Genomic DNA, 14,498 nt, shown 5'->3' with positions numbered 1-14,498 from the left:
GCTAATTAGCAAGAAGTCCTTCCCCACGCTCGTTCCTCTTTCATTTTCAATCCCATTTCAATTTGTCCCATTTTTTTCCTCTTGCAGAGTACAATAACGAGCCGAGTGGTACTGGAGCGTTGGCCGGCAGCTTCGATAAGTCGGTGCTGCAAATTTCCGACTGGCTGACTTGGGAACAAAACATGATCAAGATACAGAGCGTGCTCGTCGACGATGGCGATGCAGTGCGACTGGCCATCGAGAAGCAGGAGGTGCGCCCCATGAAATTCAACACACCCAGTCGGGTTCACACCCATATCCATTTTTCTCACATCACATATATCTTCCGTTCACAGAAAGTCCTGCGTGAATTGAAAATGAAAAAGCCGCAGCTCAACGAACTGGTTCACACGGCGGAAGTGCTCAAAGGCGACGTAAAACGGCAGCAACTCCAGGAGAAAGGTGAGTCCTTTAAGAACTATGGGGGCTTTGAATGTACTGAGTGACTTCTTAAGATAATGTCCTTACTGATGATCATCAATCTTCTGCCCCGTATCTATAAACATATATGCTATATTTCTGATATTGTGTATAGAGTTCTGTGATTTATTACAAATCTTAAATGCTGAATAATTATCTGAGAAGCATTATAATTTCAAATGCAAAACTTATTGTTCGTCAAATTTCTCAACCGTAAGACTTAAATGTTTGCCAACTTGCAACAAAACTAAATATTTTATCTAAGGCACTGATTAGACTCTGCAAATAGTTTTTCATCTTGCCCATTCGTAAGTGTATTTTCGAATCTCAATTAATTTCTGAATGAAATTGTGCAAATTGGCTCACATATGGAAATTTCATTAGGCCTTGTTAGCTGCTCCGTCTCCGCTGCCAAGGGGATTGGATACGGCTGATGGCTGTACAACACGGATCCATTTCCTTTTTCGAAAACCCCCGGTAGCGAAACCCAGAAATCACTTCGGTGCAAACAAATTTCCGCCGGTCGAGACAAAATGCATGCAAGGATATGGGTAGGTGAGCGTATGAATGTGGAAAAGCGGGCAAGGGGAAAAGCGAGACATATGAGTGTTGTACTGAACAGCAACAGAAGCCAGCGGATGGCCACTTAAAATTGCTAACTCAGTCAGGGGAATGTTTTCGAAGGGGATTCGGGAAGAGAAGCGGTGGCAGTGTGGTTAAAAGGACTGTCAACATTTGCATAAAGGGGCCGTGAACCTCGGTAGCCGGTTTGTTTCAATTCAAAAACGTTCTCTTTAAACGGGCTGACTCAAAACAATGTCAAGAATAAATACTCACACTAAGGTGGACAAAAGAGAGAGTTCCGCTTGCTTGTTAGACAAATGATTGCATACTTTCAGGTCGTGGTGAGTCCTGCAGTTTGACAGCCACTGAGCTAAGAGCATATGCGGGTAAAGAGCGCTCCTTTGAGAGAAAACTCTCATTCCCTTTCACTCTCCCGTTTTTATTTGCCTTTTTTCTCTGCGGAATTTTAATGTAGCAGTTGAGCAAGCGGCATGCAACATTTATGCCAGTTGACATTTAATTGACAAGCGAGGCAGCCGGCGGGGAAAATGGGAAAATATCCAGCCAGCAGGATGCTAACTGAAATATTTTCATGCTCTTTGGGATCGGGGTGGCAGTTCCAGGGGGTGGTATGTATGGGCGAGAGGAGCCAGATGAGCTGGGAGTTGCCTGCACTGCTTGTTACACATTATTATGATGTTTGGTTTGTCATAAACATTTGTAACTTGTCGGCCACGTTCTCTCATCTCGGCCATTTGTACGTGCATTTCTGCCTTATTTTTTCCTGCTATAAGTGTGTATGTTTGCCTCTATGAGTGTGCATATGTGTGTGTGGAGAGAGGAGGTCGGGGGAGGGCATCTGTTTGGGCCTTTTGTAATGGAGATGCCAACAGTTGCTTGCAGCAAGTGAATTTTGCTTTTTTGTGCTTCGTATAGAGCTGTGTGCCCTGCAGTTGCACATACATACATTATTATTATAAAATTGAAAAAAATAATAGTCCACATAACAATTCTGAGCTTGTTAGGGTTTTATTTGAATAGTAATTCATTTTATTTTGATTTTAGCACACCCATAGTTTGTTAAAAGTTTTTTATTTTTAAATATGACATTTCAGCGACGTATTTAGTATCATTCTTAACTTTTTAGTTGCATTATTAATTATTATTAATAATAATATATTTCCATTTATTATTAATATTTTACCTAAAGTAAATTAAGATTTATATTTCATTTTACTTATATTCATAATGAAGGGCTGTTCGCTTGAATAGGGTATTTTAAAGTGTTTCAATGTTGCCTCCAACTATTGGCTAAGAGCCAAACCGAAAATATGTCCATTGGGGCGGCATTGTATTTCAATTTGCTTTTCAAAGCCCGTTTAGGTTTTCCACGGAAAACTGTTCGCGGCCAGGCCTAGTTTATTATCGGCAAAAGTGGTTGAAAATGAAGCAAAGAGCTCCAATTAATTACGTATTTCGTAAAGTGAGGCTTAATTAAACCATTATTCATTATCTCGTTGGCGGTTTGTCTCTTCCCTTTTTCTCCGTCTAGCTGCACCTTATTTTCGCTTCTCCTTCCCCTCTTTCACTTTTGGGCCAGGAGTCGCACAAACTTTTCGCCAACCCAAATGACCCCAAAGTCCTTATCATAAATAAAATACCAGACCGCACGGATGGGGGCGAGTGTATAAGTACAAGTGTGTGTGTGTGGGTGTGTGTTTGTGCGAGCGTTGAGGTTGGCTCGTAAATCTGTCTTTGACATGCAATTTCAGTGCAGCGGCTGTTGCTGCAACTTGGCCAACAACTGCCACAACAGAGCAACACCAACAAGCCAGCTGCGAGCATATTATCTGAAAGGACAACGCACTCCGTTGGCCAAGCACAGGCTCAGTGGCTTCTCACCCACACTATGCCGGCTCCCCCCCTCCTTTTGGCGCCCAAATTGCCTTTAATTGCAGCCTTTTGCCTCACAAACGCCTTCAACTTCACAACCCATCCAGCCCCTTTCCTTCTGTTTTGGCGCTACACACGCCCGCTTCACGCCATTACACGCTTTAATAGGCCTTGCCCCTCTTATACCGCCCATCCCCCTGGAATAATAAGGCAGTCCGCCCCCCCATCCCTCCCTCGTGTTTGCAAAAAACCCCTTCTTTATCCAAAGTTGGTGCTCCCCCCAGTCGAGCGCTTTCTTTTCAATGGTTTGGCATAGCTTCCTGGCATGTGTCTGCGCTTTCAAGAAGTTCGTTGCTTTGGCTACTCTGCTTTAAAGTGCAAGTTCGCTCTGCTTGCACAGTGAGAGAAAAATTGTTGGATATAAATATGAATTTATGAATTTCATTTAAATTTTATTTAATGCTTACACCATTTGATAAAGATATAATAAAATATAATATTATTTTGAATATGAAATAGTATAGTATATAAACAAAAGTTCACATGAATCTAACGAAAATGTAATTACAATATGTAAAACCTGTTCTTAAATAAAAATTTAAGTGTATTAATTTCTTAAAACTCAAGAGCTCATAATAATAGGTATACATGTAACTCACATTGTAAAGTGTGCCCAACATTATGCCTCATAAAACATTTATAACTTTTTAAAAAGTTTTTTTTAGGTAAAGGGTATCAAAAGTCGCTATTTGCTGAGTTCAATTTTACGCGTCTTGTTTCTTTTCTTAATTACTCAAAAAGTGAAGTGAAGCAAGAGTCTCTCTATGGCTGCTTAACCTCAGACCTTTTATGACACAAAGGCGACCCGGTACGCCCGATTTGCCACGCCCCCTTGTTGGTGGGATTTAAGTAAGCATTATGTGAAATTATTGTCATGGTTGTTAGACTTTTAGCTCCGGCTTTTGAGCCTTTTTAGCCTTTCACAGCCCCGTAAGTTATTTTCACTAAAATAGTTTTGCGCACGAACAAATTTTTTTGTGCAACGAAAGTATGCGGGAAATTTGTCTAAACATTGCAGGTTATAGGTGCTTCGGGGAAACTTTTAAAAAGTGTGTTCGGTTGCGCGTGTGTGCCATTGTTTGTTTGGTTGTGCGTGTGTGTGTTTGTGTCACCCCGAATGCCCTTGGGTGTCCTGGTACATCTTGCCCAGACTTCTCTTGGGGCGAAGCCAAGTTGTGTGCTCCTCTTTCAGCTGCGGAAAAATGAAATTCCAGTGCCCTGCTGCAAGGAGTGAGGGCAGGATAAAAAGGATGCGAGCGGAGAAAAAGGTGTGGACTCCATGCACTCACTCATTACGCAAATTGTCCTGGGCCAGCACAACCGACTACGTGTCCTGTGCCTGGACTCCTCTCGGTCTGTCTGTCTGTCTCTGTTTTTGCCTCTGGCCATCTCATATGACCGAAATGCCGTTAACAATTTTCGTTGTCTAATGAATTTTAATTAAATTCATTAAAAAGGTTGCACTTGCTGGGTGCCCAAGGACATAACAATGAAGTTGCGGCTCCTTCAGTCTCTGTCATGCCGCACGAAATTTACATTTATACAAAAATGCATGAATATTTCAATTCACAATTTCTTTTCTAACTTGTGGTTATCCAACCTTAGAATAATAAAGTATATTCCCTAAGAAATCCAATTTGCATTCTACTCAAATATCTGTCCACCATCTCGTAACGACCTTTGAACTAATTATTCAGCTAGTTTCTTGGCCCACTATCCCATTAATGACTTTCTTATCACTCGACAGCCACCCTCCATTTTCCTCTCATATTTTCTTCAACTAATTAAGGCCAATGCACACCAAGCATTTTTCCCGACTGCGCAACCCATAAAAGAAAATCTACATCTAAGACCACAATAACATAAACATCAAATTCCATCAATGGCACAACGAACCGCTCAAGCCCCTCGCTTTCCCTCTCTCTCGCTCACTCTATCTCTCTTTCTCTCTGCCCGAGTGCATCCCTCTCTTTCGTGCGGTGGGTGTGCTGCCGCAACCCTGTGCAAAAATAATCCTTATCAGTTGTCAAGGTTCAGAGACGTACGCACAACATGTGGCAGGAAGGTTGAATGTCTTCCGGCTAAATCGCATCGCCCCATGCGCATGCTCCCCACGGAACCCTAGCAAAACAAATGCCAGTGGATCCGGAGAGCAGCCGGAGAAAACTGCCGGAATGCCGGTGAACCCAATATACACAGAGAGCATCACGGAAGTCGGGAGAAAGTACGGTTGGGAAAGTTACAATGGGTGGTGGGTGTGAGCACTGCAGGAAATACTAGCATTTAAGTAAAGATCTGAAAATTAATTCCCTTAAATACTTTATCTGAAGTATTACTTAGATAAATAATATTTTCTTAGAATATTTTATAATATTTTCTTATATTTTTAATATCAGTAGTTCTTTTAGCGTGCATATTCTGCTAAAGTTTCAGCAACTGGTAATTATTTTTCAGTGTGTTGGTAGTAAACTTGCTTTGGGGTTGCTCTATCGCCCACCGGCCCCCACCTCACCCCTCGCCCCACCAGAGCGCTCCCCTTTTGGTCGCTCACCTTTTGTTTACCCATTTGGGGGTTGCTAGTCGGCTGATTGCCGCTCTTTTGGAGAGCTGGACAAAAAGCGTTGCCGTGTTGAATTTACGCCGTGACTTTCGCTCTCTCTCTCTCTCTCCTTTATTCGCTCTCTCCGTCTCTTCTTTGTCCGCTTTGTCCGCTTTGGGGGTCCGTAGTTCTGCGAGCAGCTTGTCAGGACATTCGTTGGCTCCGACTACGTACAAACGGTTGTGAAACTCCTCCATATCCAAATCCATTCCGTGTAATCCCGTGGAGCCATTCACGTTTTCTCTGCACGGTGCGCGTCGCGTAAGAGCTTCCGGCAGAAATATAACAATATAAACAACAAATTGTAATTTAGATGCAACATTATCGTGGCTCGACTAGCGAACCAATCGAGTGTGTGTGTGTGTGTGCACGAGTTTTAGTGGGGCTAACAAGCCAAAAGCTAAGCAAAGTCAAACCACAAAACGGCATTTAAAGTTTTGTGTCTGCGGCGGCTTATTGCCCTGCCCTGCTCCCCTCTCGCTCTCTCACTCGCTCGCCCACTCTACCCCTCTCGCTCGCTCTCCGCCGTATTTGTAAATCAATAAACGTGAGGGTGGCAAAAAGCCGCAAAATGTTGTTCAACAAAAAAAGGCAAAAGCGTACTGTGAAAAAACAAATAACGAAAACAACGTGAAATTCGCTAGCTAAATAAACAATATTTGTTATTATTCCGCATAAAAAATGAGACAGGAATGAATAAATAGAAAAATCAGTGGGAACACAATAGTTCATTCATTCCACTCAAGATTCTTCTTAAATGGCACAATAAGAAAGAAAGAAAATAATATCAATAATCAATAAATTCAAAAATCATAAAACCATAAAACCTATAAAAATGTAATTTAATTTATTGGATTTATTCCAGTACCTAATTACAGCTACTAAGTACAAAAATGCGTACAATTATATAACCCCAATAAACAAGTTTAATCCACATTGCCATTAAACGCTTATATAAATTACAAAAAGCACTTTACAAGCCCATCATAAATCCATAGAAATTAATTATAGAAAAATATGAAATTCCATTACAAATGAATAATCAAATAGGATAAACAAAAGCAGAAAAAAGACCGTGCATTCACGAAATCGTCCGCAATTTGCATATAAATATTCAATAAACCAAGTTTATGCGTTACAAAAAGCAGACGAACAACAACAACTGGCTAAATAAAGTGGGCGTGTTTCTGATGGCGGTCGTTTTTTGCCCTTGTTGTTGTTGCTATTGCTCACATCATAGCGAGAAATGAATGTGTTTCAATAAATTACACGGAACGAGCCTGAAGAGCAGCAGAAAAAATGTGAAGCATAACTTAAGGCGTGCGAGCTTGTTTCTCTCTCTGTGTGTGTGTGTGTGCTTGAGCGCACGTGTGTGAGTGTGTGCGTCTAGGAATTCATTGGAGTCCACTCCGTGCGAAGCACAAAAACAGCAACGCTGGCAAAAAGAAACGAATGGAAAGCGTGGAAAAATAACACAACGAATCATGGAGCTCCTTCAATGGCAAAAATCAACAAGGACTAAAACAACAAAGCGGAAACTACTGCAACAAGCAGCGCAACAACTGCACTGACAGAAATTAATGTTTTAAGATGGTTGATTAGGTCGTTCTGTAGTTAATGAATACACATTTCCATGAAGGTAGTTTAGTGCTAGTAAAAGCAGTTCAAAAGTTCTTGGGCATCTTGTATGGAACTATTCAAACTACTAGATATCATTGTTAACTAAGTTAGTCAATAGTTTTCTGTTTCCATAAATTTTTTAACCACACTTTGCTTAAAAGACCATTGGTCCCATTTTCTTGTGATATTAAATGGTTCACCAACCAGAAAAATATCCATTTAGTCTTGAGCATTCTTTGTGTATCCTATAAACTACTCCGGCTATGGCTAAAACTTTAACCGCAGCAAACTTAAAAAATAACTTGAGCAAGAAATACAAGGATACTTTCATCAACAAGCGCCACAACTCAGCTCAGAACTTGATTGCATACTTTTAGGCGGAGCAGTCAAACATTTCATACGCCTGTATCGCCCGCATCTCATGGCAGAAAACGTGTCTTGTATAAAAATAGTTTATCTATGTATCTGCCCCCAACAAGCGGCATCGGCCCCATTTTGAAGCCACACCTCCCCCTAACGCAAAGCACCGAAGTTTCATCGCATAGCATGCTTTCTGACTATTTATAAGCAAATTTTGCCCAAGTCTCAGCTGAAAACTTAAAATGAGAAATTGTCGGAATTGTCTGGGCGTTGAGAGTAAAGGGGAGGTAAATATGATTAATGATTGGTGGAGCCTAGAACAATGGATGTGTCAATCGAGTGTCGTGGAAAAATTGCTCTCATTATCGAAGCCATTATTGTGTTATTAGGGCTAGCTGGGAAATAGAAAAGCCAACGCAGAGAAGGGTCCAATGGGTATTGAATTTATTGAGCCCTATTTGTGAAGGGCCGGCCAAACGTATTTGTTATTGGGATAATCAAGCGAATGTGGAGCATATTGTCGATTTGAGGAATTACGCATACTTAATTCATGAGTTTTGTATGCACTTGATGGATAGCAGCCTGATGACATAGACAAATCAAATAACCATTAGTTATTTACTGCAACATAAATGGGTCCTTTAACTAGTTTGCGTCTTTAATTTCGTATTGCTGACATATTTCATTTACTTTCTGGACAAATCAGCAATCTGACAGAAGTTTTTGACAATCCATTTCCATTAGTTGTCATTTCACAGCCCGCTAATCCGCTTTACCCAACTTTCTGCAAAAGCCTCCAGCTAATTGAGTGCAATTGTGAGGCAGTCGAAAAAAAGGGAGCAGGAGAAACTTTCTCCAGCTGCGAGTGAAGTTTTAAATAATCAACTTTTGTCATAAATTAAATAGATCTGGCGACGGCTGCATAATCAAGAAGCCGGCAGACGCGGCCGTAAAAATTACAGCGAGAAACCTATTAACTGTAAGTCGGTGACGGAAGGAAGGAAGGACTCAGGAACCTTCAGTTGCCAGAAGGGGTCGTCAGGATAATAGTTTTTAGTCTTGCCAGTGCCGCTGCTGCTGCCACGACTGCCAGTTGAGCCGGGTTGAATATGCAACAGAGGCGCACACGGGCAACAAAAGAATCACAAGTGGAAACTGAAAATGCCCCGTATGCCAAATGGCCATCGTCCCGACATTGTTGTCTGCACTTGTTCGCCAGCGTGTCTGTGTTTGTGTCTGTGGCAGAAGTTAAATGCACCTGCCACCAAGGAAGTGCCTGGATGGGCTTTTCCGCAGGAGGAGCAGGCGGGCGGTGGGCCCGGGAACGGGCATCACAATAAAGCGCACTACATGTCTGCGTTGGCGTTGTTGCAGGTGCCAAAAGTTAAATGCAGCAGCAGGACCGACTTCGAAATGCGTGAAAGCATTGCCAGTAGCTCCCTGATTTCGTATGCGGAACGGCCAGCCAAGAAATGTGCAGTAGACACTGGATAAGAGAGAAATAGGATATATTGGAAAGCCACTTGTGCCACAGATAGTAACATTCCGTTGAAAATACATATTAAGGTGTTCAGAGATAAGATTTTTATTCTTTAGAATCTAGAATATTCAAACACTTTAATTTCACTTGCCCCTTTCCAACACTATTTCAAAAATACGCCAAAATTACGAAAACTTTGAAAATTGTTTTTCTCCTTGAACCTTTTTTCGTGGATATCTTATTCTGTTCATCGTAATCAATCAAATTAGTTGACTTCAATCAATGAATCACTTATAGACTCAATTTTTAACTCATGTCACATTGTAAATAGCCCTGAAAAGATAAAAAGGCAGTGTTTCCATTAGTTGGTGCCCACTGTTTGTATATGCGAACAAAGCACGCAGTGCCAAGAAGTATGCAACGAGAAACAGCCGGCGCAGGAAAATGCGCAAAGTGTGGTGAAAATCAAGATGTGAATGTGTGTGTGTGTGTGCGGTGAAGAGAGAAACTTGAGAAGATGGCGCAAATGGAGTGCGAAATTAAGAGTATTTTTCGCACTCTCTTTTGTTTATTTTGCTCTTTGGAGTATTTGCTTGTGGTAGTTGGTTGTGTTAAGTTTCCGGCACGTTTTATAAACAAACTCAAATCTAAAAGAGAGCGAGAAAGTGAGAGAAACAGAGAGAGAGCAAGGTGGAGCTTATGTTTACCATTAACATTCAACGTTTTACCAATGTCAACAGTGCCGTTTTTTATACACTTTTTTATACATTTATTCCGGCTGAGACTGAGTGAAGAGCCGCTGGCCAATCGAACATTTCAACGCACATAATGCGCAGCGTGATAATGCAAATCAAGTGAAGTGTTAAAATCCCGCAAACCCAACAAAACAAAATATACAACATAAAAGTCTCGGGAAAATCCTTTAAAACGCACAAGGCTGTGAAGAGGCGTGGAAATCGATATGACTGCCAAACCACCGCCGCCAATCCCGCCCACTTTGGGTGGCGATGATTCCAGCACACATGGACCGAAACTCGCACCCGAGATACCTCGCATCAACTCGGAATTGGCAGCCCAGGCGGCACTCAGAGGACAGCAATTGCTGAGGAAACAGGGATCACAGGAGCAGCATGCGACTAACACGCTGCCGGCCCACAAAACCGGTGCCCCGCCCCCCTTGCCGCCCACCCAAAGTCGTCCGGTTCCGGCGATTCCCGCGAGGGGCGCCAGTGATCGTGCGGCACCACCGGAAATACCACCCAAACGTCACAGCCTGAAGAGCATGCCCGATGGACAGCCGATGATGGTGCCCGGACTACCGCCAACCATGAGGCAACCACCGCCGCTGCCGAGGAAACCCGCTTCCACTCAGAGTTCCGCTCAGAACTCAGCACAAAGTTCCCCCTTGGCGGGCATGAAGTTCAAGGATAAACCGCCGCCACCACCCGAAAAGCATTCAACACTCTCCGCCGAGGGAATGGCCGCTCGGCGGTGCTCGAACCCCTTTGAAATGCCACCACCGCCGCCGCCACTGGTCCTCCAATCCGCCGTGGCGGCCCTCAGCGAACAGAGCTCCAAGAATGGCCTAAATCCTGTACCCTCGCCAGCGCCCACAAGAGCCAGCGAGGCGAAGAAGATCAACCAGCGATCGATTGCATCGCCCACAGAGGAGTTCGGATCGGAGGATGCACTGCGAGGAATTGAGAGTGGCTTGCGCAACATGGAACGGGCCATGCAGGAGCAAATGAATCTGAGGAACATGGAGGCTGCAGTCCAAAACAATTTCGATTTGAGCTTTAAGGCTAGCCTAGCGGCAGGTGCTCGTCATCTGGGCGGTGGCTCGGTGAATCTCAGAACGGCCAACTACGAAAGGAACCTATCCTTGGACGAAGGACGAGCAGGTGACTCGCGACAATCCCTGGAGGAACTGAAGCAACTGAGGGCCCAGGCCCAGCAGCAATCCCTGCTCAATAATTCCTCCTCATCGAGCTCCAATTCCCAGGTGGAGCAGTCCATGCGCTCCACCATTGAGCACCATATGCGCTCACTGGATCGAAACTTACCACTGGAGCTCCAATATAGTCGCCATCGCTTTCAGAACAATTTGAATGCCGTGGCCGCTGCTGCAGGTGGTGCCGCAAACTCGTCCACCGGAAATGCGGTGGCAAATTCGGGTACTTCCGGTTCGCAGCAACCACCAATGCCGCTGAGCAGTGAGTTCCGCGAGCAGATCCGCCAGCAATTGTTAGGCAACATACCGCCACAGGTGGTCCACAATATGGGCCAATCGCCGGGTTCCGCTGCCGCCGCCGCCTTGCTGCAACATCAGGCGCAGTCACGAGCCGCCGCTGCCGCTGCTGCTGCGGCCGCTGCAGCTGCTGCCGCCCAAGTGGCCGCCGGAAGTGGTGCTCTGTCGCGGGAGGAGCTGCGCATGCGCAGAAGGTCTTCGCACGACGAAACCCAGCTCACCCAGAACTCAAGCGGTGGCATTCAGGGTAAGGTTTCCCAAAGGTGGTTTTCCTCTCCCTGCCCTTTAAGCATCTGCCAGAAACGTTTAACAACGAAGTGCCCATAAACACCTTATAAAAAGGGTTTGTTAAGCATAAATACTTAACTAAGTATATCATTTGTACAGAGAATAATAGCGCAAAAACTATAGATCTAAACCTATACCAGACCCAATCCCAAAAACAAACCGATACTGAAATCCCAAATTCTGTGTAAATTTAAGAAGTGTTTATATGTACATGAGTCAAGTTGTTATTTACTGAATTTAGCAATATTATAATTTACTGTTAATTTTGTTTTTAAATAACAAAAAACAACTGGCGGTTTTTCTTATTGCTTTAAACCTGTTTGGATTATTTTTGAAAATAGCTTACTCTTTCTATGTTTGGTTAATTTATTTATTTCTTCTCGATTCTCGACTTCGTAGAGCTGAAACAGTTTTCCCTAGCACCGCACTGTTCAGCGGACTTAGATTATATGCGTTGCTGTCTGAAAGGTAACCACACCGAAGGATATAGCTAGTGTGTTTGTGTTGTCACTTAACCCCAACCTGCCTCCCGCACAGGGCTGAAGCTTAACCCATAACAGCACACACACATGACCCTGAACCAGCCGAGCTGACCAAGCAAATTGCTAACGAAAGTTATTATACCTACTAAATTGCATGGCCGGGCAATAAACCAAAGAGAACTGTGATAAACTCGGGCTAATCTTTGTTTACTATTGACATTTAATGTGGTTTTATTTAACTATAACACAGCAGATATTCACTGACATCAATAACTAATTCGCTTAATTGTTCAACAGTGACCCGATTGCGAGAACACTGGGATGAGACGTCGCAATGTGTCCTGCAGCGAGCTGCCCAACTGAAAAACATGCTGAGCGACTCACAGCGGTAGGTTTTCACCCCTCTTAACCGCCGGACGACCACTTAACCCCCTGTCACCATCTCAAATTAACCGCAGGTTCGAGGCCAAGCGCCTGGAGCTGGAGAAGTGGCTGGCCCGCATGGAGCAGCGGGCTGAGCGCATGGGAACCATTGCCACCACGGCCGACATCCTGGAGGCCCAGCAGAAGGAGCAGAAGGTATGTGTTAACTACCATCAACACTTGGCATTTCTCACACCCACTCTCTCTTTCCCTGGGCAGTCCTTCCATGCGGAGTTGCACCAGAACAAACAACACTTCGATATCTTCAATGAGCTGACCCAGAAACTGATTGCCGTCTATCCCAATGATGATACCACCAGGATCAAGAAGATGACGGAGGTCATCAATCAACGGTGAGTCAAGTGAAATAGTGGGCAAGAAATTTTCAGATTTCTAAGGGACCTTTTGTATTAATATTAGTATGAGTTCTTTGCTAACCGATCCTTGTTTTATTATCAGATATGCTAACTTAAACAGCGGAGTCATCAATCGTGGCAAGCAACTGCATGCAGCGGTGCATAGCCTTCAATCTTTTGATCGAGCCATGGATCAGGTGAGATTCATCATTAAATACCATAATAAACACATCATTTTAATGTTTCATATTCATTTTGCAGTTCCTTGCTTTTCTTTCGGAAACGGAAACACTTTGTGAAAACGCCGAGTCTGATATTGAACGCAATCCATTAATGTTCAAGGTAAGTGTACAACTTCATCTTTCGCCGACTTTATCTTTGCAATCGTTTAAATATACCCTGCTGCTGTACTGGCATAATGATATATTTGTTCTGCAACAATTGAACGACACTTGAAAGATTTATTTAGTGTATAAAGAGCAATCTGCTCTTCGTGGAAAGTTCATTGCCATTCGCTTTTGTTGACTTTTCCTCTGCGAATTAACTGCGAAAGATGATGAGCAGTCATGGGATGCAGTGATGCTAAATAATGTGAATTTCTTATATGAATATGAGGGAAATATTTACTATATAAGATTCATTTATTGGATGTCTAATTCTTGGATTTAATATATTTTATATAGTCAACATGAACACAAAAGATCTTAGAGAGTACATAGTCAATGAAAGAATGATCTTAATAATAATCCAGATAAACGCGTTTTCTAAACATTTTCTTCGCCGACTTATTAACAAGTTATTAACCTCTAAATTATGTTCGATCGATTCCCTTTGGTCTTAATTAAAAAGTTTTTCTTGAACTCTGTGTATTCCCATTATCTTTTTGGATAAGCGGAAGCAATTGGCCGCTTTAATTTACTGCAGCCGATCAAGGGTTAAGTTTGAACCACTTGAACTTGCCCATTATGAGCCCAATCCGTATCCGTATACAAATTCGATTCCAAAGCGGAACCATACAAAGTATTCCACTCGGAGCACTCAGTGTCTCGATTGCAGTTGCAATCAAAATTGGCATTGTGGCCACAAATGAGTTCTGCCCACTTGCTGGATGCACTTATCAGTGACACTCATCTGGCAGCGGTTTTCCCCTCCCCATGGTCTAGCAATTTCCCTATTTTCCGACCCTGCCCCTTTTGGCACCACTCTCAATATTCTCGAGAGTTCAGTGTGCCGCGCGCGCTTCTCAAGTGATGTTGCGGCGTCTGTTTGTTTGTTTATTTGAATGGCTTGGTTAAGAGGGGGAACGGGCAAGAAAATGGGCGGGGAAGGGGGGTGGCGTCATCACCAGCCCCATTTTCATTGTTTTGTGCGCCTGCCTCTTTGTTGTAATTACATTCGCCTATTTAAGATAATTATTTTAAGGCGCTTTTTTTTCAATATTCGTGGCTTTGTCTGCAGCATTGAGCTTTTCGGTTCTTCTTTCCGCCTGTTTTCTATTCAATTACAATTATTTTATTGCTTCCATTGTTAATGGTTTAAATTGTTAATGGCTTAAATGTAAATTTTCTGCGATAGGAAGTTAAGGATTTAAAGGACTTACGATGAGCGTTTTGTTAATGGTATTTTATACCTTTTATACGCCCTGAACTTATATTTCTCTACACAC

The 14,498-nt window shown here is 43.1% G+C and overlaps 1 protein-coding gene across 18 annotated transcripts in view; it reads left to right on the top strand.

Moving 5' to 3' along the window:
* The window catches only part of LOC6727447 (dystrophin), a 136,888-nt gene that overhangs the window by 33,708 nt on the left and 88,682 nt on the right, over positions 1–14,498 (top strand). For 12 of the 18 annotated variants that reach the window (XM_016175581.3, XM_016175599.3, XM_016175582.3 and 9 more), the window contains 8 exons: positions 88–251; positions 336–441; positions 11,971–12,039; positions 12,351–12,441; positions 12,512–12,632; positions 12,696–12,829; positions 12,936–13,029; positions 13,094–13,174. In XM_016175581.3, coding sequence (XP_016034044.1) covers positions 88–251; positions 336–441; positions 11,971–12,039; positions 12,351–12,441; positions 12,512–12,632; positions 12,696–12,829; positions 12,936–13,029; positions 13,094–13,174 — 860 coding nt within the window. Of the gene's footprint in view, positions 1–87; positions 252–335; positions 442–9,775; positions 11,531–11,970; positions 12,040–12,350; positions 12,442–12,511; positions 12,633–12,695; positions 12,830–12,935; positions 13,030–13,093; positions 13,175–14,498 lie in introns of those variants that run through there. The other 6 variants (XM_016175593.3, XM_016175589.3, XM_016175597.3 and 3 more) reach the window with 2 other exon arrangements.

Source organism: Drosophila simulans, chromosome 3R, assembly GCF_016746395.2.
Source record: "Drosophila simulans strain w501 chromosome 3R, Prin_Dsim_3.1, whole genome shotgun sequence".
Taxonomy (NCBI): Eukaryota; Metazoa; Arthropoda; class Insecta; order Diptera; family Drosophilidae; genus Drosophila; species Drosophila simulans.
The sequence above is the reverse complement of the archived record's forward strand: the minus strand, read 5'-3'. Positions and strand labels throughout refer to the sequence as shown.